At 50.4% G+C, this 23472-nt stretch overlaps 2 protein-coding genes across 4 annotated transcripts; one reads left to right on the top strand and one right to left on the bottom strand.

Moving 5' to 3' along the window:
* On the bottom strand, positions 1-11819 carry LOC103052482 (protein brambleberry-like). Its single transcript, XM_088149259.1, has 10 exons — positions 11565-11819; positions 10772-10900; positions 9522-9707; positions 8802-9024; positions 8037-8153; positions 7683-7862; positions 6309-6519; positions 3674-3735; positions 1055-1220; positions 1-420 (listed from the first exon to the last, which is right to left on the bottom strand). The coding sequence occupies exons 1-10, from the start codon at positions 11817-11819 to the stop codon at positions 81-83; spliced, it is 1869 nt and encodes a 622-aa protein (XP_088005385.1). The 3' UTR covers positions 1-80.
* A 1715-nt stretch (positions 11820-13534) lies between these two features.
* PYCR3 (pyrroline-5-carboxylate reductase 3) lies at positions 13535-22794 on the top strand. Of its 3 annotated transcripts, XR_015797542.1 has the most exons (8): positions 13545-13677; positions 15989-16291; positions 16872-16936; positions 17962-18141; positions 18909-19121; positions 19748-19840; positions 20745-21758; positions 22578-22794. XR_015797542.1 is itself a non-coding variant. In XM_088148869.1 (7 exons), exons 1-7 carry the CDS (start codon positions 13593-13595, stop codon positions 20925-20927), a joined length of 1122 nt encoding a protein of 373 aa, XP_088004995.1. In that variant the 5' UTR covers positions 13545-13592; the 3' UTR covers positions 20928-22794. The 3 variants fall into 3 exon arrangements, 2 of the variants coding, with proteins under 2 accessions (XP_088004996.1, XP_088004995.1); XM_088148869.1 differs by having other exon boundaries at positions 20745-22794; XM_088148870.1 differs by lacking the exon at positions 15989-16291 and having other exon boundaries at positions 13535-13677; positions 20745-22794.
* Positions 22795-23472: the final 678 nt, after the last annotated feature.

The following is a 23472-nucleotide window of genomic DNA, read 5'->3' as shown; positions in this document are numbered from 1 at the left end:
TGTTGGCATGGAAGCCCAAGTTTTGAGTCCACCAGAATCGGAAAGCAGGAAGGGCTGGAAGCCTCAAAAGATGCTGCTGATTAAGCGAGGTGGGTCTGTCCGGCTGCGTGAAGGTGGCAGAAGAGGTGGGTGGAGATGGCCTTTTTCCTGCACGGCTGCCCAGTCCTGGTGACTCCTTGGCAGCGCGGCCTTGGAGAGGCAGAGCAGCTGGACCTGCATTGGGAGAACGGGAGATGACGGTTGCATCCGAGTATCTGCTCAGGATTAAGCAAGCATTCGTTCCACCTTGCAAAGCTCTTCTCCACCAGCACTCGAGGCTGGAGTTCCTCCACCTCAAAAACGTTAAGATGCGTGGACTTCAGCTCCCAGAATTCCCCAGCCAGCCGTGGGCTCAGCTTTCTGGCCCAAGGAGAGCAGCCGCTAAGGAGGACCTGTTACCCCCTGGCTGGGTTCAGACAATACACAAAACCCAGGTTACGAAACAGGCTTTCTGTGCTCACATATCAAGAGATGTGCAAGCAAGTAAACTACACTTCTGATTCTCACAAGATGCCAGAGCACGAGCTGGATTCCCACCAAGAACATTTACCGGCAAGCTACCCCAATTCCCTTTAGCCTAGTCCAGTATGTTGTGTGAATCCAGCCTCTGTATTTGATATACATTCCAATGTACGAGTTCCACTTAGTTATTTTCAGCAATTTCCCTAGCTGTCATGATTGATCACAGCTGATAGAATTGAAGACAGGTGCTCCATCATTTGCTTAGCATGTTGTGTGAATCATGGTTTATAGCTTAACTCAAACTTGCACGGCTTTCTTTTTGGCCAAGAGCAGACCCAACATTCAAGCTACACTCCAAACGGGAATGCAGCCACGTAAAGAAATTAAGAGGACGGGGATAAAAACATGCATTGTGTGAGCCCAGCCATCCATTGTTTGACCAAATCAGGGTTAAAACAAACCATGGTTTAATACAATGGGTGAATGCAGACAGCATGTTCGTTGATAGATTGCTATGGCTCACGCACTGGTCGCTGCCGGCTTCCATACTTACACGTCGCTGCCCAAGGACTCATTTGGGGAGGAGGCCGGTGGGTTGGAAAATGAGTTGAACGGTGAGCCCAGGTGGGGCCGGGTGAGCCTCTCCGAGGTGGCCTGCTGGGGAGCAAAGAGGGGCGCGTCTTTCTCCGTGACACCCCCGTGCTCTGTCCAGGCCCCCTCTGTCCAGGGGCCGAAGGGAAGGTCACGCAGCACACGGCGCCCAAGGAGGTGAACCCTGTCGTGGTTTAATATGATGGCCTGGTTCCCACAACTGGCCAAGCCCACGGCTGGCTTCTCCCAGCATGCTAAAGCACCAGCTGCCCAACCTGGTTTTAGCTTTGGCAAACCCAGCCTCCGTGCTTGGGAAGAAGGGGGGAGCCTCAAATGCCGGGGACCCCAAAAGGAGAGAAGTTGAGATTCTCCTTCCTCTTTCAGGAGAGGAAAAGCGAATGGCTTCCGTTCCACAGCACCAAAGAGTTACAAAGTCTGGTCGGGGGGCTTAGGCTACAGGCATCTGTGGAAGGGCAAGGGAAGAGTGGTGCCACATGCAGGATGTCATTTGCACGATGAAGTCACGATGCACAAGACATCGGGGTGGCTTCTAATGGACACCTCTACATCTGGCTGGCTGTTGCAGAAACAGAATTAGTGCTTTGGGCTGATCCAGCAGAATCAGGTCAAACCTTATCGATGACTGGAGAGATGACAGCCCTTCAAGGTAGTCCAAACAAGAAACCATGAGTATTTACACTGCAGGTAGTCCTCGTTTAATGACCTCAATTGGGACTGGAATTTAGGTCGCTAAGCAATATGGTCGTTAAGTGAATCATTACGTGACCAGACCCGATTGTATAACCTTTTTGTGGTGGTGGTTAAGTGAATCACGTGGTTCCCCACTGATTTTGCTTGCTAGAAGCCTGCTGGGAAGGTGGCAAATGGTGATCACATGACCCCGGGATGCTGCAACTATCGTAACTTCGGGCACCAGTCGTAAGTCACTTTTTTAGCACTGTTGTAACTTCGAACAATCACTAAACAAACAGTTGTTAAGCAAGGACTACCTGTACGTTTATTGTAAGGTTACAGTAACAGAATCTTGCGAGTCTGAAAGCACATCTCTCCCCCTTGCCTTTACTTTCCAGGGAATTAGGGAGGGCCCCTTCTGAGATGCTTTCCATGCCCTCGTTCCTTCTGTGGGCTGAGACGTCTCTTATCTGACCGTGCCCCGGCTGCGGCTCTTCCTCCTCCTGTCTCTCAAGGAGATTCCCACAGACCGTTACGGGGGGGGCGGGGACAGCAGTGATATTAAGAGCGGCTAGCAAGGGATGATCACCTGTGGCCCGATCCTTCCCTGCTGGAGGCCCAGCTGTTTCACCAGGCGGCTGAGCCCGCAGCAGGAATGGGGGCCTGGCAAAGGTCTCAGAAGGGCCCCTCCCTACTTTCTTGGGCTATGAAGGCCGGGGGGAGATGCACTTTCAGACTTGCAAAATTCTGCTCATGTAAGCTGACAATAAAGTAGAGCTAGTTCTTCTAGGCATGCTTCCTGTCTGGACTACCTCACTAGGCTGGCTAAATCCCACACGAGGTCATCGCTCGGGCTGTGTCTGCAAAGCATCCTAAGTCTGATGGTGTCCTTTTCAGCACTGTGCAAAACCACCCCAATGGGCGCATTCAGTAGCCAGCTTGAGAGCCCCCCTGCATGCCGCCAGCTCCAAAACCCCGATTGACCCTCTCACCCCACACACTCCAACCTCTCGGTTACCTCCTGTTTGACAGAGCGGGTCAAATTCAGGCGGTGCCAACTCAGGGCATGGAGGGGGTGGCCCAGCGGTCTGCTCTCCTGCCCACTTCCCTGGGCAGAAAGGAGGAGATCCCCCTCTTTTTCTAGGGCTCCTCTTTTCAGTGGGAATCCATCTGCAAAACACAACAGTGGGACTGGCAAAGACGGGACTGGGGTGACCCACAAACCCGTTCTTTTACTTAGCATTCCAAGAATCGAGCTGTTCTAGGCCAGTGGAAGCTGCAACAGAATGTTACAGGGCAGAGCCCTTCCTTGTTAGTGTTCCAGTCATCCCATTCTGATCCTCTCACTCTCTCTTCTGCTGGCCTTTAATTTCTAATTTTTCCCCTTCCCCATCTGCCAGCTTTGAGTAGCCATCGAAGGCACTCCCTGGGTGAACTAATTTGGGCTCGCCTTGGGCAAACTTTGAGGCTCTGCTCAGCCCACAGACGCCCTTCCTTCTGGGGCCATTTGTGGGCTCCAGTGCTCATGTCTGAGTGTTAAAACCATGCAGGAACATTTCTACTGTTCAGGGCCCTTTTGGTGTGCCAAGTTCTGCCAGGAACTCAAGCTTACCCAGCCCTGACAATTCAAGTGTGGGGCTTCTGGTCCTCTTTGTGAGAGGAAAAGCGGTGAGTTATAGCTTCAAATGCCAGAATGCAAGTTTGTTCTCCACCAATCATTAAAATGCGATTTTGCATTTCAAATCTTCATGGCTACTCCCAGAAACTTGATGGTCTCAATGCTCCCAAGCCACTGCCTCATGGCCCAGAGGGCCTCTCAGCTTTTACATGATAAGCCACCGACCCTAAAGAGACTCTGCCCCACCTCCATCCCAGCAGTCTTGCTCACCTGACAGGTAGCTCACCTCTTCCAGCTTCTCCAGCTCTTCCAGGAGGCCCACATCACCTTGTCTGCAAAGACAGAAGACCTCCCGGATAGTCGGGTCTCCCAAAGAAAGGAGAGGCTTTGTAGCTGTCCTCCATCACTGGAGAATGTACGGTTCTTGGCCCCATGCTGGCACCCTCCAGCTGTGGTGACCAGAATGGTCATAAACCTATCATGGCTGAAATGATGGGAATGGAGGTCCAGCACTTTCAGGAGGCTGCTTTAAGGACTGAGGAATCCAAGGAGAAGGTAATGAAGGATCGGAGAAACAAACAGAAACAGCACCTTGGAAAGTGGAGTTGAAGGCAGCTAATGAAAAGGAAAGGGGGTCAGTTGGAGCCCCCCAGCTCCATTGCTAGAGAGGACACCTGCTTGACGTGGGGGAGAACAGTGGTCTACATCAGTGTTTTTTAAACTGTGCTCTGCAATCCCAGGGTTTTGCGAGAGCTTAGTAAGACCCCATTGAGAGACTCTGAAGGACAACAAAGTTCACACAACCAATTTTCTATCACTCGAGTTTGCCTCTCAATCTGGGGGTCCAGGAACTTTCATTTTGCAGCCTGGAAAAGTGTGAAAAGCCCTGGTCTCTAAACCAGGGGATACTTAAGCAAGTGGGACCAAAAGAGGTGCCAGGGATTAACAGCGGGTACCTTGAGGGGGTCGGGAGTCCCTGGATGATTCCTGCACACCAGTCTGTGGAGTCAGGTGAAGAGGTCGGGGGTGGTTTCAATGCTGGGGAAGAGGGTGCCTTCGAGCAGCCTTGCAGCTGGGTAGGGCAGGACTTCCATCCTCTGCCCCTGCCCCCAGCAAAAAGGCTTTTGCATCGACAGTGCCCTTTGCTGGAGACGCCCTGGTGGGTGGGCCCTTTTCCCGCAAGATCCTGGCACGACGGTTGGATCTTTTAGGACTTGTGAAGAAGGGCTGTAGTCACGTGGCTTCTCCTGGTGAGGCAGGACTGGGAATTCATGCAAGAGGACCCACAAGCCCCAGGCAGCCACGGGTGGGTGTGGGGTCAATCTCAAGTGTCAGGAACAGCTAACCCCTTGACCGAAGTGTTGCAGGACAGGTTTCAGCAGCCACATTTGCCGGATCGACCCAAGCAGCTGGGAAAAGCACAGTCCATTTCTTTAAGCTGCAGACCAGCTTTTAGGAGCTTGTAATAGAATTCTTTCAATGTAAATGCTAAATTGGCAAGTCTGATTTATACAGCTCATTGTTAAAATATTTCCAAGGGAACACACAATTCAAAAAAAAAAATTAGAAGTTGATGAAAATTGGCAATGGAGGAAAAGACGCTTCAGCAGGAGCGTACATTCTCGCCCCCCCCGCTTTCCTACCTATCAGGAGTGGAGGTAACGCGGCAGCGCTCAGCCGGTTTAGGCCCCACTTGGCAAGCAGGTCTCCCTGGAGCCTTCTGGGGAAGGGGCAAAGGCCGCAGGAGGGGTCTCCATTCCCTCTGTTTCACAGCACGCCGGCAGATGCTTTCGAGGAGTACGTTGACTACAAGGAAGGAGGAAATGAAAAAGATCCTCCCTTGTATTTCTAGCCCACCTGGAATTAACTTTTTAAAAAAATCATATGTGTGCATGTAGATAGATAGATCTAACACCCATATATTAGCCTTCTTCAGCTAAACTCATTCTGCAGTCCAACTCTCAACCACGGATGTGCTGAACATGGAATTAGCTGCTCTGAAAACTTCAGATCAATTTTCCACCTTTCCAAGCTCTCTGGAAGACATAACTAGGGCACCGATGCCCCCCACCCAAGGCTTGGCCATAGCCCCAAGAACCTGCAAAAGTTGATTACAAATTGTCGTTTATAACTTGACAGAAAGGGGAAATTATACATGCCTCTCTGTAGTATAATCTGGATTACTTTAAAGCAGTGTTTCTCAACCTTGGCAACTCTGAGACGCGTGGACTTCAATTCCCAGCATTCCCCAGCCAGCCATGGTGGCTGGGGAATTCTGGGAGTCGAAGTCCACACGTCTTCAAGTTGCTAAGGTTGAGAAACACTGCTTTAAACAATCTCAGACTTAGTCCTGGCCCCAGTGTGGTCCCTGGTAGGATATTCCAGTCTTGGTGTTCCTGGTTGGGAACTGGGAAAAGTTGTGACTGCTGATCTCATCTATATACTGTATATTTCCTACCCCAGAAACGTGCCCGTTTTCTTCCGGTCTAGATGAATTTCTCTCCTCTCCCCAGCCTTGGAAAGTATGGCTGTAGCTTAGCCAGAAAAAGAGAGCCTATAGCAAAGGTTATCAGTGCTCCCAGGGGATTGGAAGAGCCTCCTTAGCCAGATATAACGTATCTGTCTTAAGAACCTTGAGCGGCAAGTTAAAAGGATGGCCCAAACTCACTCGATGCTTTTCATCTTGAAGGAACGTTGCTCAAAATATTGGAGATGGCACACCCAGGTGGAAGGAGCACCCCGGGAGAAACTTCAAACCTTAGTTCACGGGATGGCAAGTCCCGACGCCATCAGATGGGACTTGCGGCCGAGCTCACAAATTAGGCGAACCCCTGGCATGCGGTGTGAAGTTTCACGCCACAAGCTGGGCTCAAGCCAAAGAAATCATGCCGTGAAACCGACCTACTTGCCTGCAACGGACAATGCCAAGAGGCCGGTGAGAGACTTAAATCCCAGGGAGACGGTGTGATGGAGCTCGGAGAGCGCGTTTGCCACAACCAGGACCAGAAGCAGGGCGCGGGGCGGGCCAGGGATCTGCAGGAAAGTCATGATGAGCGCGGCCAAGAGGAAGTAGGTGCCATGCACGACACAGGTGTAGACGGAACTCAAGCTGAACCCTGCAAACCAGGAGATGCAACTTTTTCACCAGGGGTTGGAGTTTATGGGTGCTGCTTAATATCACAGAAAGATACCTGAGGGGCCGTCCCACCCGTTCAGGCAAAGGGGGCACGTTGCGGGTCCCGTCAGCGAGAGAATGTCGACGGGGGGGCGGCCAGGAGGAGAGCCCCCCCTGCCGTTGCTCCCGCCCTTCGGAACCTTCTCCCCCCGGAGGTGCGGCAGGCCCCTACTCCACCGGCCGTCCAGAAAGAATGAAAGACCTGCCTCTGCCAGCTTGCATGGGGCGAGAAGAGTTTTAATCAATCCTGGGGGCGGCTGGCACCCTGATGGCACTCCCTGAGCTATTCGTCAGTTCCATCACTCTTGGAATTTATTATTTAAGACTGTTTTTATCTTGTATCTTAACTGATTTTCTCTCCTCTGTAAACCACCCAGAGTTACTTTTTACCGAGATAGGTGGTGACAAATATGACATATTAATACAGACACAAAAATCAGGAAAATACAGCAAACTAAAGCCAACGGGATGAAGAGCGTCTCACATATTTTCCCATCCCACAAATTCCCTTCGCAACAGGTAGAAGAGGCAATAAGGCAATATTTTACCTATCGTTAAGAGCCATTTATTTCACAGGATCTCAGAAATGGGAAAGCTGGTTTGGTGCAGATACAATGCAAAATTTGACAGGGAAATGTATTTGCAGCTTTGAAAATATTTGAAGAATGTTGGAAATTAAAGTATTTTGGTGTCTAACTGCCCTTAACTAATTCAATCCTTTTTTTTTTTTTTCCATCTAAGGAGCACTTTCAACAAAGAAATGTCAAGAAATGCCAACAAGCAGATGTCATGTAGATCAGTGTTTTTCAAACTTGGCAACTTTGAGATCTGTGGGCTTCAACTCCCAGAATTCCCCAGCCAGTATGCTGGCTGGGGAATTCTGGGAGTTGAAGCCCACAGATCTCAAAGTTGCCACGTCAGAAAAACACTGTTGTAAATCTATTAGAAAGACAATTTTCCTTTCAGGGATGTTGTCACGACACACATAAAATCAGCTTTGATTGTCCCATGGCAGCTGCCATCTTGACTTTTTTGACCATACCCTGTGGACACCCCTGCCTCCTTTCTAATTGATTGCAGGCAGTTGCTGAAAGGTAGCTTTACCTGCCCAGGTTATGAATTTTTGGATGTGCTCCAGTCGGCCCTCCACCTTGGTCTGCATCTGCTCCATGGTGTGAAGGACCAGCCCAAAGCTCTTGTTCATCTTCCGCAGTTTCCCCAGTAACTCATCATGATACAAGGTGGTTTGGTTTTGATAGGCCAGGAACAAACCCAGATTAGCATCTGGAAGAAGAGAAAGAAGGCCTCAGGCCCGATGGAAAGGAAAGGCAAGTGGGCCTCAACTCAACAGAGTCTTCTCCAACCTGGGGTTCTTCCAAGCACGTTAGACTTCTGTCACCCCCGACCCTACTGCCTAGGAATGATAAGAATGGAATTTAAACTGCTTCCACCACAAACCTATTTTGGAGTAGACTTCTTGGGCCCGTGTCTGGACTTGGCTTAGGTCCCTCAGGATGGACGTGTGTCCTTCCTGAAGATCCATATCCTGTTGGTCCAGATGATGGCTGACATTTTCTGTAGGAAGACAGACAGAGGCAGCACTGGGGATTCTGGTTCCAGTGATTGGTGGCAACAGGCCACGTTTTGCCATAAGAGCATGTGAGGCGAGGCTGCACAAGCTATGGTGATTCATTACTGTCAGGTAATTGTGGCACCTGCTGAAAGCTTCTTCAACCAGCAGAATAAAAGGAGGTTGAGAAACACTGGCTTAGTGTGTTGTGGAAAACCAACCACTGGGGCTTTTTAAAAACATGATTAAAACAAGCCATGGTATATTTCAGTCTGAGAAACCAGTCACAGACTTAGAACTGGCCGTGGAGGCCCTTGAACCCAACCCTTGGCTTAGTTGAGGAACCCAAATTAGAGCCCCCTCCCTGGCCAAGGGCAGTCTAGCACTGCCCACCGAGAGGAGAGAGAACCATTCTTGACCTTCTCCTCTGTGTGATGGGCACCTGAAGAGAGCTACCCTACCCCCTACCCCCTACCCCCTACCCCTTCATCAAGGCTCCTCCAATGCAACCCAGATTTCAATTCCAGTCTTTTCTGCCGTTCTCTGAGTCCTTAAAGGACTTGGGAGCCCTGAGATGGAAGGAGATTTTGCTCTATGATGTTTGGAGGTGCACCAGGAACCCTTCGTTTCTCCTCCCTACTCCTTGCTCTCACCCATCCTCCGCGTGATGCCCTCAATCAGCTCGGCCACCTGCTGCTGCCCACTGGCAATCAAGGCCTTCTCCTGGACCAGTTGCTCCAGATTGCCAGAAAGGGATTCTTCCATTTGCATCTGGCTGCCTTGCAATGACTCTTGCTGGGCAAGCAGGTCTTCCTGAGCACTAACCACTCTCTGCAGGGACTCCGACGTCAGCACCTTCAGGTCCTCCTGACTCTTCTGCGGTGGGAGGAAAACCATGGAAATGAAGCGTCAGAAGCTGCAAAAGTAAAGGTTACAAGGAGGGGAAGAGGAGCCGCAAAATAAAATACTTTAGGGAGAGGAGCCATAGCAGAGAGAAACAGAGATGTGCCACGCTTGCACAAGGTCCAACCCATTTCTTCCAAAGCACATGAAGCGGGCACAGAGTAACATTCTGGATCATTAATAGATGCTCTATGGATTTAGAGCAGTGTTTCTCAACCTCGGGGACTTTAAGCTGTGTGGACTTCAACTCCCAGAATTCCCCAGCCAGCATGCTGGCTGGGGAATTCTGGGAGTTGAAGTCCACACAGCTTAAAGTCCCCGAGGTTGAGAAACACTGATTTAGAGATTGCAGTGAACCTGAGTACAGCTGTTTTACAGCAACTGGTTTCATGAGCTACCCTTCCTCATTCCTCCCAGCACCCCCCTCAATGCCCAAAACAGAGGAACCCATCAGGATGGGCAATCCAAACCTTGAGCATTTTCATCGCTTCCAACTGTCCGACTGCAGTAGAGACCAGGGCGTTCACCGTATGCTCCGCCCGGCGCTTGAACTGCATCTGACGGGTGGCGTAGCAGACTGCGCGCGCTCGGTTGCTGACGATGTGATAAGCGTTCCAGGTATCCGGATCCATCCCAGCCGTGCATTCTGCCAGGGACTTTTGGAAGGAAGGGGAAGAAGGATAGAGATGCATTCATCAGCTCATCTGAGATTCCAGTCCTGGGTAAAAGCTAATTTAGATGTATGCCTGTCCCCCTCTTCCATCTCCAGAAGAGCAACATTTTATGGGAATTCAATAGCCTGTCAGCCCTTCAGGGTAGACTAGGCTAGGAACCCAAAGTCACATTGGTCAATACTACTTTTATTGTAAATTTATAATAGTCTTGCAAGTCTGAATGTGGCTCCCCACCTCTCCTTGTGTGAACTAGGAAGGGGCTCGTATGAGATGTTTACACACATTACAGTTCTACCCCAGACTCGGGTTTCTTTTATCCAACTGATTTCAACCCGTCCCACCCGATCTCACAGAGAGGGCATGCTCCGGACCCGCTCGGCAAAAGAACTCCGACTGGCGGGGTCCAGAAGGCGGGCCTTCTTTGCGGTAGCCCCCGCCCTTTGGAACATCTTGCCCCCGGAGGTGAGACAGGCCCCCTCACTCCAGGCCTTTCGGAGGGACTTGAAGACCTGGCTCTGCCATCTGGCCTGGGGCAGGGAGGGAGGTCGTCAGAAATGGGGTTGGCTAGCCCCCTAGAGGCCCAGTGTGGCTTCCATTGGCCTCTTGGATTTTTTCTCTTCTTTCCATTTGTGTAAATGTGTTTTTTCTTTTTATAAATTCTAATTATGTATTTATTTGTTTTAATTTGATGTAAACCGCCCAGAGTCCCCCATTGCGGGGAGATGGGCGGGGATAAGTCTATGTATAAGTAAAAAAATAAAATAAAAAATAAACAGTTGGCCTGGCAGCAGCTCTTTCTCCTGTCCTTCAAGGCCATTCCCTCTGTCTTCAGGGGCAATGCAACAAAAATGCATTACGAATCGCAGCCATAACGGAGAGACAGTAATAGGCCCCTGATTGCCATGACACGACTCTATTTTACATCTTTTCCCCGGGTATTCAAACAAGAAGCTCAGCTTGTACTGTAACCAGTGCTGTGGCAGCCCTCCAGCTGCCACCCACGTGATTGGGGCAGCGCTAGAAGATGCCCGGGCATGCCTACTTACCATGTCCCCAGTGCACAGGTAAGTCTTCCGACCTTCCGCACTGGCCTGGCAGTTGAAGAGCAACACTCCCAGCTTGGCCAGCTCCTCTTCTGTCAGATCCGTGCAAGTCGATCGAAGCTGCGCAATGACCTTGTGTGGCAAAGAACAAGAAAAAGCACCCCCCCAACATCAATTCATGGGTGCCTTTGGCCTCTCCCGTGGGCTAGCTGGATAGAGGCTGGCTGGGAAGAAGCAGCCACAGTCGGGGCGGTGGAGATGGGGATACACCCAGCACACAAAACTATGTGAGAACCAGGCTAGTGGCTGTATGGGGGCGCACTGGTTTTACATGAATAAAGGCCTCCGGAGCTCTGAAGCCCTGGGCCACCCAACCTCCTTGCTCTGCAGCTGCTAAAACCCCTCAGCGTTAGGTGGTGCAGGAGGAGAATGAGGGTTTTCCAAGAGCCCTCTTTCACCTTCATGAGGAATCTCCTTTGTGAGACCAGATGTTGCTGAGATGAGCACATTCTTGTTAGCCTGGGAGGTGACGTTGGGTTGCATCAAGAAAGCAGAATCGCCCATTGCAAGGCCCTTCTCTGATCAAAAGGGGCAGCGATTAATTGCACTGGGCCAGGTTTTACAAAAGTAAGCCACGCGAGTGGGATATTCTGCAAACTGGACTCCAGTACCTCTACTACAGCGGACACCAGAATGAGAAGCCAGGGTGCCAGAGCCCTCCAGGATAGTCAAGTCCCAGATCACCTCTGTGGCGCTCAATACGATACACACACACCCTCTATAAAGGACCAGAGACCTTGTGGTGGCAGGAGTCCAGAAGTGAGAGATCCACTGGCTGAGTTTCAGCCAAGAACCTCTCATCAGCCGTATTCATCTCAAAAGGCACTTGTCCAAGGCTGGCGGGGTCTGGAGCAGCGGCCAGTGGGTCAGGTTCAGGAACATGAGCCGGGGAGGCCCTTTGGGTGAGCCAGCTGAAAAATCCAGAGGAGGGGGCAACAACCAGAAGCAGGGGGAGAGGGAGAACGAGGGCCCAGCAGTGGAAGGGCAACATCTTCAGCAGGTGTCCTGCAGGGAGAAAGAAAGCCATCTGGCCTTCCGCTGCAGAGCGTTTTGGTGCATTGCATCGGTAGGTAAAACCTCCACGTCCTCCTGCAGTTTTAACTTACCTTCCCAATATTGTGAAAATGCACTTCCCAGGGACATCTAAAGCTGAGGAACTTGGAGGAGCAGGTTCCCTCCTTACGCTTAGACACCCACCCAATGCTGAAGTCAAGCCTCCAACCTTGCCTTTAAAAAAAAACTAGCCCAAACATGAAAACCTGTATTTTAAATCTTGGCAGGCACCAAGACTGCAACTGTCTCATTTGCAGTTTAAAAACAAGGCCTTATTCTTCTGTTTGGATTGCACACCGAAAGTGGAAGAAAAAAAGGGGACTTGGAAGCCCTAAGGGGTTCAAGGGGTTCCCAAGAAGGGTGCATGGCTATTGCTCCACACACATTGTCAAAAAAAAAGCCCCCCCCGGGTTAAGAAGAGATGCCCCACTGGGAGCTCATCGCTCTTGAAAAACCAACTTATCCCCCATCAAACTACAGTTCCAGCAAACGGGCTACTACTCCCTGAAGGCTTCGTAACAGATGCTTCGATCTAACAACCTGCAAGAGAAACTGAGGTGCAACCCTGTAGGATCTGCCAGGGAGTTTCCTTTAGCAGCCAGACAACCACCTGATTGTAGAAGGCCCACAAGCACACCCAAAAGGCAACGGTCCTCCTCGCTTGCTAACGCCAAACAGCATCCCAAGGTAGGCTGCCTTGGAGCACGGAGGCTCCACTTTGTACAGGGCCTGGCCCCAAATCATGAGAAACGCCGCATACCCCTCCGCTGCCAGTTGCCAACGGTGGGGAAGGCAGCCTTCTTTCAGCGGAGTACCTGCCATCATGTACTATCAGCAGCACCCCTGCTCTCCGCAATCGCGCTCGGATTCCTGAGCGGCTTCCTCAGGAGTGAGATTTCTCCTTCTGCTTTTGCACGGCTGCATTTCCTCCAAGCCTCCTTTAACCAATCGCAGTAATAAGCAATATAGTAATTACTGTTTTGCTTTTAAAAACCCCCAAGGACGCCTCTCCCTAGCACGGCCTTTAAAGGTCAAAGACCCTCTCCTCTGTGCTTTACTTTCATACTTCATCTCCTTATATTCCCTGTTGCATGCTTTGCAACGCTGAGCCCGTTTCCCTGCTTATTTCAAGCAGGAAAAGTCGAAAGCCTCCCGCCGTAAAAGCCCAGCTCCCGCTAACTCCCTGGACGCATCACCGCGACTTTCTTCGCAACTGGCCATTCCCTTCTCCCAAAATGCTTTTAACGCTTCCCCGCGGATTTCTTCGTGGTCCCCCCTCCAAGGACCCACCCGGCTTGGCAAAATCAGCCAAAGTCGGCCAGGGGAAAAGGAAAAACGTCACCCAGGCCAAGGACCGAGAGGAAGGAAAGCCAGCAGCGGGCTCAGCGAGCCGGGCACACCTACCAGCCGGCTACCTCCTCCAGCCCCGCCGAAGCGCCTCGCATACGACGCCGAGGGAGCCTCGGCGGCTTTCAAGAAACCCGCGGCGTGACGTCACGGGCCGCTCAGCCAATCGCTGGCCGCGCCTCCCGGCCTCGCCTCCGAAACGCGGCGGGGGCGATGCGCACCGCCCCTTGCGCCGGGCCGCGAGCAGGACCGGGCGGGGATTGGCTCTCCGGCGCGCGGCGGGGCGTGGCCGGGCCGGAGGCGGAGCCTGGGGCCGAGCGGGCGCGCGCGCGCGGGCGAGCAAGCGGGCAGAGGCGGAGCGCGCATGGAGCCGCTGCGGCAGCTGCGGGTGGGCTTCATCGGCGCGGGGCGCATGGCCAGCGCCGTGGCCCGGGCGATGCTGCTGGCAGGTAGGGGCGGGGAGCTGCGGGGGGGCGCCCTTGCACGCTGGCGCTTTGCACGTGTGCACCCTTGCATACTAGCGCCTTGCACGTTTGCACGCGCGGAGTTCCCTGCGGGGGACTGCCACCCCCTTTGAGGGGCTCCAGCGGGGCAGAGAGGCGGTGGGAGGGCGGAAGGAGCCGCCCGGGGGGTCCCTGGCGCATCTCTCCGGAGGGCGGGTTTGCCTGTCCGTCTGCAGGGCTGGCCGTCTGGTTCCCAAAATGGTTTTGGTGCCGTCCGGAAGCTTGATTTGAGCCAGAATTGCCAAAAATCAACTTTTCCCAGCTTTTCTGCCCCTTTGGTCCCAACCTGGGCAACTTTAAGATGGGTGGACTTCAACTCCCAGAATTCCCCGGCCAGCATGGGAATTCTGGGAGTTGAAGTCCACCCATCTTAAAGTTGCCCAGGTTGGGAAACATTGGTATAGAGTAAGATGTAAAATAACATGCTAGAACTGGAAGCTCTTGAGGTCATTTAGTCCACCCCTGCCTCCTACACAGGGGGCCCATTGGTTCCACTTTCAAATTGCTTTTATTGTTAGGAAGGTTTTTTTTTAAGCTCAGTTGGAATCTGCCTTTCTGTAGTTTAAGGGCTGGGAAGGGAATCTTTTAGGGGCTGGGAGGTGAATTTATGTTTTGGGCTGGATAAAAACATAATTTTTTTTGTGGTTTAAAGAAAATAATAAACCAGAACTTCCATCCCATCCTCAACCCCAGAAAAATATAAAATCCCATTTTATCCAACCCCAAACATAAAGTCAGCTCCCAGACCCCTAAAAGATTCCCTTCCCAGCCCTCGTCTATGGAAAGTTGGCTTTTGCAGAAATCTTGAAAGAATAATTCAGTTGTCTCTTTCAGATCTTTGCAGCACTAATCTGTGCATGAATTGTTTCCGATTATTAGCTGTTGAAATCAGTTGGGATTACCCTGAAGTAAATGGGGTGGGGGGCAGTTTGCTATAAAGGAAGAGGCAGGTTTGCTCCTGTATGGAACTTTTTGCAACTTTAAGGCTATTGTGGAAAGTTACTGCAGCTCATGGAAAAATCCTGATTTGTCTTGGTCCTGCTTTGCTCTTCTCCCTGGAGCACAGTGATGTCACCCCACCCCCCCCGAGTCTAACCCTCTGGAAGTTTTGCTTTGTTCTGGAAATTATGGAAGGAAAACTTTTCTAATGGCACCCAAGCTGAGCGGATTTGTGACTTTCGGGCTACTCTTGATCAAATTTTATCTTTAACAATAAAATTAAGTATGCTTTCTTAATATTTTCTCGATGCCCAATTTTGACCCAGGGGATAAGCCAATTGATCTAAGATGGGGGGGGGCTATGCTCAGAAAGGGTGCACAGTCCTGGGAAAAACATATATTTGGTTTAAGGAATTGCCAACCTTGCTAACGCTTGCCACTGCGTACTCCAAACCATGTTTCAGGAATCAGGTGCTGAAAAGCCTTGTACGGCATCAAGAAGGGCCTCTGTAAAATTTGTTTTCATCTTCTCAGATTTTGTTTTGCAACCATAAATGTCATCTGGGAAATAGCCATCTTCGGTAAAAACAATTTTCCCGTTTTTGTTCAGTGAGTTTATATAAATGGATTGCACTGGATTTTTATAGGGCCCAGTAGCAATGATGGACTGTTAGTTAAACCTAGAGGGGGGCAAATTTTTTCAGATTCAAAATGAGGTGTTCCAGGCTCACAGGAAGTGTTCCCAAGGTGTTGCAATGCTTTGTGTGAAATCAGAATGGCCTGTTTCATATCGGAAACCTTTTGCCCAATTCTAATCAAAGTGTCATGAGCCATCTGGGATGATGATGATGATGATGATGAAGATGATGAACACTTTTGAGTTGCTCTTTGAAACAGATTGGCAACCAGGAAAGGGTGACCCCCAAGGTAGTGCCAGTCAGAATTCTTTAGAGAGTTCTTGAAGTTACCAAATGATTGTCAGAGAGAGCCTGGTGTATGTGGACCCCCTTACTTGCTGAGAAGTGCCACGGGTCTGAGTGAAAATGGTCGGATGTGGTAGTTCCAGTGATGGGTAGTCAACTTAACACTTTGGTTATCAAGAGTTTGAGATGACAAACTTCCATCCAGAACAGGCTGGTCATCTTTCTCTCCTTCAGCCTAGGTTTTAATATGTTCAACCTCATTCAGTAGTTCTGGACTGAGATGACAGAGAGTTCTTGACTTAGGCAAATGTTAATTAGTGCAGAAGACAAGATGGGCCCTTCCAAGGATAAAGGTGTCAAGGAGGAGTACTATTTTTCTGGAATCTGCCCTTCAGGAACGACCATACTGCAGCATCCCGAAGTCCTATCCCTGCAGGACAATCCAGAAGGACGTCAAAGTCGCTGGCACCAAAAGTTGGTGGGAATTCAAGTGGAATGCATGAAGAAATGCCTCCCCGGTCCGTGTCCAGAGAGAAGACATCCCACAGGGCAACAAAGGCTGTTTGAGTTCCAAAGGCAGCTTGGAAACCAGGCTAAAATGGATCGAGTTGATAGGTCTAATCCAGGAAATTCTAGAGATGGGTCACCATCACAGTGCCGAGTGCCACGTCCAAAAACAGAATATTGGAGATCAGATGGTAATTGTCCAATCTGTTGGGATCTAAGCAGTCTCATTGGTCGAAGATTAACTATTACAGGTTTTGAAAGTTGAATGCTGAAGCAGCTTCTTTCAGACACATTAACCATCCTCTAAACCAGTGTTTCTCAACTGTGGCAATTTTAAGATGTATGGACTTCAACTCTCAGAATTCTGGGAGTTGAAGTCCACACATTGTAAGTTGCCAAGGTTGAGAAACACTGCTCTAAACCATGCAGAGGTCAATCAACAGAACCATTTTCTGAGCCCTTCTCTTCGTAATGATGTGGAACTGGCAGGGTCTTTTCAGTTTGGGCTCAGGGACAGTCCATTAGTTGACCTTCATCCAACTTATAGGACTTAGCAAGGAATGGGAAACGTTCTTCAGCAGAGTTGGTGGGTCTCCCAGCCCATCCTTATTCAGTATTGTTTAGATTTTAGGGCTGCATTGCTGAATGTGTATTTCTTGTGGCTTATCCCTTGTTGTGAGCCTTGTGAGTTTAGAACTCAGTGAGTTTGCAGTCCAGTGACAGAGGTTCTTCTACCTTTGGACTGTCATCCTTCCTCCTCTCTTGCTGCAGGAGAAGTCCAAGCAGTGAATATCCTGGCCAGCGCTCCATCGAACAGGAATCTGGACAAATTCCAGGTAAACATGCGTCAGGTGATACAGGCTGTGCAGGAAACCCCTGTTAGGTTGGAATGGTAAATGTCAGCTTTCTCCAATCTGTTCCCAGCCTGGTGGGGTTGGGGTTAATGTGTCTGAAGCCCCTATTAACGTTTTGTATTGTGTTTTTATTGGTATGGTTGCTTTTAGTCTGGGCTGCCATGTTCGTTTCATGTGATTTTGAACTGTTTTTCATTGCTTATTTGTTACTGTAAGCCACCCAGGGTCTTCTGGAGTGGGTGATCATAATTAATGTGATAAAATATAAACAAGCAAATAAATAAATCTAGAGCCCTCTATACGGGTTGGATTGCACCTGCCATAATCTCCTGGGGAGATGGATGAATAGGTGGCCCCCAAATTACTGTAGCAAATAAATAAGATGAGGTCTAGCATATCTGAAAGGTATTGGGTTGGACAAGGCTGCACTTTGAAGAGGAGCTTAAACAAATTCGCATTTCCAGAACAAAAGCTGGTTTCTTGTTTTATTCTATGCCATGGTACGGTTTACTTGATTTTCACTTGGTGCCCTGCCTCAACCCGGCTGTGGTAGCTTTAAAGTGTAGCTTTACAACTTTGTGGGTTGTGCAAACCCAGCCAAGTGCGGCTTGCTCAGAAAACCTTGGGGGTATGAGCTCAAACCATGGTTGGTTAAAGGTGGAAGCAAATGCTCCCCCCATCTTCTTGTGCCTGCCTTGTAGGAAAGCTGGGCCTTGAAGAAATGCAAAATGAAGGTTTGCCTTCCCTCTTAATGAGGCTTCTGGTGCCCTGCGGTCTTTCCTGCACATATAATATAACCGCCCAGAGTCCCTCCTTGTGGGGGAGTTGGGCAGTGATATAAATTTGATATATAAATCAATAAATAATCCAGGTGGTGCATCTTCCTTGGGAACCTGCTGGAGCTGCAGAAAACAATGGGCTTCATCCCTTGGGCGGAAGGGAGTTCAGGGACACGCTGGGGATTAGAGCGTGTTGCTCACTTTTTCTTATTTTCTTCTCAACAAAAGAGCTTTGACTGCAAGACAACCCACTGTAACTTGGAGGTGCTGGAGAATTGTTCCTTCATATTCCTGGCCACCAAGCCCCACATCCTCCCTGCCGTTCTGCAAGAGATTGGCCCCGCCGTCACCTCCAAGCACGTCTTCATTTCCATGGCCGCTGGAGTTCACCTTCAGACCCTAGAAGAGGTGAGTTCCTGGAAGAGCAAGCCTGTTGGGGTACTTCGGCATTTCAAAGATTCCCTCCCCAAGAAGTATCTGTCTGCCCTTCGAGGTAGTCCAGGTCAGGAACAGACTCCCCAGGGACCCAGATGGCCCTTTCCCTTGTCTTCCTTTTATACCCCAAGGTGGTGTTTCTTAACCTTGCCAACCTCCCTCCCTCCCTCCCTCCCTCCCTCCCTCCCTCCCTCCCTCCCTCCCTCCCCCTAGCTCCTTCCTTCCTTCCTTCCTTCCTTCCTTCCTTCCTTCCTTCCTTCCTTCCTTCCTTCCTTCCTTCCTTCCTTCCTTCCTTCCTTCCTTCCTTCTTTCTTTCTTTCCTTCCCGTCCATCTTCCCTCCCACCCTCCCTCTCTCCATCCCTCCACCCATCTCATATATGCTTTGCGCTTCTGTTACGCCCCTAACATCAGAGTACGATGCAGAAACAGAGATTCATGATGAGTCTCTCTGGTTAGATGAGGGTGCCTGCTCCGTGTCTTCAGCGCACTCCATTTTTTAACCTGTCCTCGAGAACAAGCGACCACATTCTAAGTCGTGCCTTCCAGCTGTTTGGCCCTCAACTCCCCTAGCACCCACCCAGCCAGCCAATGGATCAAAGATGGAGAAGGTTGCTCAGAGTGATGGGAATACTATCCACTCAGCCGCCCAGCACAGTTAGTTCCTAAACGTTTGCAGGGTGTGCTTCTGCACATACCTAACGTGTGTCGTTGCCTCCTTCCTCGGTGGCTCGCTCGGCAGCTGCTTCCTGCGGGAGCGAAGGTCCTGCGGATCATGCCCAACCTTCCTTGCGAGGTGCAGTCAGGGGCTGTTCTTCTCGCTCGAGGCACCTCTGTTGGAGAGGAGGAGGTTTCTCTGCTGAAGACGCTGCTGTCTCCGTGCGGGCTGTGCGAAGAGGCTCCCGAGTCCTACATCGACATTCACACTGCGCTGAGCGGCAGCGGCGTGGCTTACGTGAGTGCTGCTTCTGTTGTGCCCTGAATCAGCCTCTTGTATTTGTTGCAAATTGCAGGTATGGCGTCCGGCCTCCCACGGTCCCATCAGGCGGGGGCTTTTTTAAAAATCTAAGTTTCTAGGCCATATGCAAGTGTTCCCATCAGGTTCTTTTCACGTATTTTCTCTAAGCTGGTGTTGTCCTTAGCAAGCAAACAAACAAAAAATAGAAAAATAAGCCTTGGGTGATTGCCAAAAATAACCAGTGTCCCCCACCTTTCCTCATCCTGGTCTCTAAAGAAGTCGGCTTGTTGCCTTTGCTTATTAGGAATTCTGAGAGTTGTAGTCCCGGCACTTAGGCAGACACCAAGCTGCGGAAAACTGCAGGAAGTATTTCGTGATGGAGGTGGGTAGGTGTGTTTTGGGACTTCTTTGCAAGTTGAGGGGAAGTAGAGTTCATTCGGTTGCTCCTATTCTCCGGTCTCTTCCCGTCGACCTCCAAAGCTTTATTCTTCCTTTTATGGTTTCTCTCCCACGTTTGGGGGTCCATCTGTTGACCGTTGAACCTCTCCTGCGGATGACCTGGAGAAGGATTCACCCATCAAGATGCTTCGATGGATTGTGGTTTGTTTCTTCCTCTGCCACAGGTCTATATGTTCGCGGAAGCACTGGCGGAAGGTGCCGTGAAGATGGGGATGCCCGGCCCTCTGGCCCACAAGATTGCAGCTCAGACTCTGTTGGTAAGGGGCTGGGATGGCAGGACTGGCGTCTCAGTTCACGCGCCCTCCAAGTCTGCTCCAAGGCTGTTCCTTCTGAGTCACGTTTAGCCCAGTGTCTTTGAGGACTGAGACATTTGTGGGGTTTAAACCTTTTTAGAGCAGTGTTTCTCAGCCTTGGCCCCTTGAAGATGCGTGGACTTCAACTCCCAGAATTCCCCAGCCAGCCATGCTGGCTGGGGAATTCTGGGAGTTGAAGTCTTCACATCTTAATGTTGCCAAGGTTGAGAAGCATTGTTTTAACGACAGGCTAAGAAGGCCCGCTGTGAGCAAAAATGGAGGGCCTGGCCAAATCCTTTTCCCTAGAGGATAGCAAGTAGGTGGAACTTTACGGCTTATCCAACAGTTGTTTTAAATACAAAGAAGCTGTATCTAGTACCACCCATGACCTCTCCTGGAACTCACCTGGAAAGGGGTGAGATGCGAGGAGGACTGTCTGAGTCACTGGCACTTTTGCTTAGTCCCCCATGAGCCTGGGTGCAAGTTCATTCCGGCACAATTGAAAGAAATCTTGGTTTTGCCTGGTTTCTACATCGTCTCCCACCCTACTATCGGAGGGAAGGGCGCGTCAGCGTCTATCGGTTGCAAGATGTTTGCAATCTATGTATTGCAAACATACATAGCTTTATATAGCAAAGAAGCTACATAAATTGAATAAATTAAATAATCGATAAATAAATCTGATGCCCTAAAGGCATAAGGAAGGACGTGTTTTCATGGCCCAAAACATTTGGCAGTTCTGAGACCACCGCGTCTGTGCAGCCACCCAGTTAGGTAGCTTTATGGCAGAGCGAGGCCGCGCACCTGTGGCTTAGGATCCGTCCTTTCCCTTAATCTGGAACCTCTGATTTCTCTCCTCTCCTTCCAGGGGGCAGCCAAAATGATCCTGGAAACGGGGCAGCACCCAGCGGTTCTGAGGAGTGCCGTTTGCACTCCCGGTGGCACAACCATCCACGCCTTGCACGAGCTGGAGAAGGGGTCCCTGCGAGCCACGGTCATGAATGCTGTGGAGGCGGCCACCAGCCGGGCTCGGGAGCTGGGCAACAGATAGCAGGCCTGCCTGGGAGTTGGCGATACCACTTTTCCTGTCCAAGAAATCCCCCTGGGTATGGGTGGGCCTCCCCCATCAGCTCCACCTCTGCAGCTGGAGAACATGGGACCATCGCTTTCTACCAAAGGGAGATTGGCAAGGCTCTCTGGCATTGGGGGTGCTCATGGACATTTGCCAGGGGTGAGGGTGGGGGTGGCATCATGCAAATGATGCAGAGTAGGTGACTGACAAAAGTTGCAATGTATGATGGTATCGTGAGATGCATGTGGCATCGTGCCAGCTTCCAGACAGCCGGGTACCTTTTATGACCCTGTATGATCCATTCCAAACGTTTCCGTTGGAGGAATAAACAGCAGTAGCCCTGTTGCTGGCTAAGAGTTTGCCTGCTTCTTCTGTCTCTGCCTTGCCTTCTTGAGAAGGCAAGAGACATTTAGCAGCTGTTTTCCAGGCCTGGTGGTGGTGGGGGCGGCAGCAGCTGCAACGGAGGTCTGTTGACAGAACAGCGCTCTTGAGCTTGAGAAACCTGCTTCTTGTCTCAGCCGGTTCTCATCTCATCTCATCTCACCTCACCTCACTGCCGTGATCCTCCACTCCAACCCTCGGTGGCCTGAGTCAGCACAGCCAGCATCTGGTGTGGCAGTTTGATCACATCCAGTTGTTCAGGATCCAGTTTTGCTGGTTGCAGAACTCTCTTGGAGTTTTGTCCCATTCCTAACCCCAACTGTCTATTTTTTCTCTTAGTTATTTTTCTGTCTTCTCCCCAACCCCCCCGTTGTTTTGCCAACACTTTCCAGAACTAGGAGTATCTTCTCTACAGCATCTATTCAAAGCGTAAGTGGAAACTTCTTTCATCGCCCTGTAGGGCTGGGTTCTCATTTATGGGGTAAAAATTTAGCCCATGAAACCTTCCATGGTTACAACCTTGAAATTAGCAACTGTGGTCCTGGAGAAGTGAGCATGATCAACAGCCTTCATATAATGGGGCTTTGGGGAGTCAGCTTATTCCTCTTCACTGACCTCAGACCCCAATTATCGGTTGGAGGAAGGGACCAATTGCTGGTTCTCCCTTGGTTACGTGGCATTAAGGGCATGGTGCGGACCCTATTGGCTAGGGAATTTTGGTTGGTGCGGTCTAGGAGGAGAGCCTTTTTGCTGCTGCCCCTGCCCTGTGGAATATCTTGCCCCCTGAGATGAGAAGGCCCCCACTCTTTTGGCCTTCAGGAGGAGCCTTAAGACCTGGCTCTGCTGACTCGCTTGGGGGTCCAATGGGGACTCCTGACACTCGGGGTGGTTAGTGCCCTGAGGATGCTCTCTCTGCCTTTTAACTTCATTTGTAGTCTTTTTAACTTTCTTTTGTGTTTTTAACTGTTTTTATGCTTTTCATGTGTGAGATGCCTAGAGTCACTTGTATAGTGAGATGGGCGGCATACAAGTTTGATTTATAAATAAAATAAATAAACAAACCCATTAGCACCTCCCCCTAATTACAGGTTTAGGACATTGCCTTCTGTAGCTTTTTAATTCTTTTTAATTAGGAAAAAACACGCATGGATCTACAGCCCACAACAATTTGGCCTAGAGGGAGTAAGTGATCCAAAAATCAGGAGTGTGGTAGCCCCTTTTCCAACTCACAAATTTTATTCAAAACAGGAATCCTGCTTCGGTGATCCGAAGGTGATCCTGCTTCGGGCACATGATCAAGTAGGTGATCCTGCTTCGGGCACATGATGCCAAGACCCAGCTCTCTGGAGAAGGCTCTGATGCTGGGAAAGGGGGAAGGAAAGAGAAGAAGAGGACGATTGGCAGCAAGGGGGACGGACTCCATTACAATGCCTATGGGTGCACTGTTGGAAGACTTGAAAGACAGGTTAGAGACAGACCAAAGAAGAGAAATCTTATCTATGTGGTCACTAAGAGTCAGCTACTACCTGAGGGCACATAACCAGTCAACATGAAGACCTAACTCTCTTGAGAAGTCTATAATGCTGGGAAAGGTGGGAAGAGGATGATCAACAGCAAGGCGGGTGGACTCAATTATAGTGGTGATGGGGCACCATTGGAAGACCTGAAAGACCAGGTTAGGATCAGATTGCCATGGAGGAGATCTATTTCTCTGGTTGCTAAGAGTCCGCACTGTAAGGTTTGCAACCCTGAATCCCACAGAAATCCAATGCCAAGAATTCAGGAGGAGGCTCTTAGAAAGAAACAGCTTTTTATTCGGCTGAGTAAAGGAAGCTTGGTGGACAACAACCCAAAGCATAGGCCGCAAATATGCCAGGGTTTGCCACATCACCGGAAATACAAGCTCAGTTTTTATAGTTTACAGGGACAAGGCAGTTTGAACTGCAGTTTGAACCGGTTTGGCTGTAGACCCTTTCCTGGATGCCCTCAAGGTGGCTGTAGACCCCTTCCTGAATATCCTCGAGGTATCCTGCGTACGTGCCCCTCCCGCTTCGAGCTAATGGTGTCTTTCTAGCGAGGCTGCAAAGACACCCCCCCCCCCGTTCAGCACCAAATGATGGTGTGTAAGAAGTTCATCCAGGAG

The sequence above is a fragment of the Python bivittatus genome, unplaced genomic scaffold, assembly GCF_059951505.1.
Source record: "Python bivittatus isolate LINGU-HERP-01145 unplaced genomic scaffold, Pbiv_v1 ctg000590_np1212, whole genome shotgun sequence".
In the NCBI taxonomy this organism is placed as follows: domain Eukaryota; kingdom Metazoa; phylum Chordata; class Lepidosauria; order Squamata; family Pythonidae; genus Python; species Python bivittatus.
This window is presented reverse-complemented; position numbering and strand designations above follow the sequence as displayed.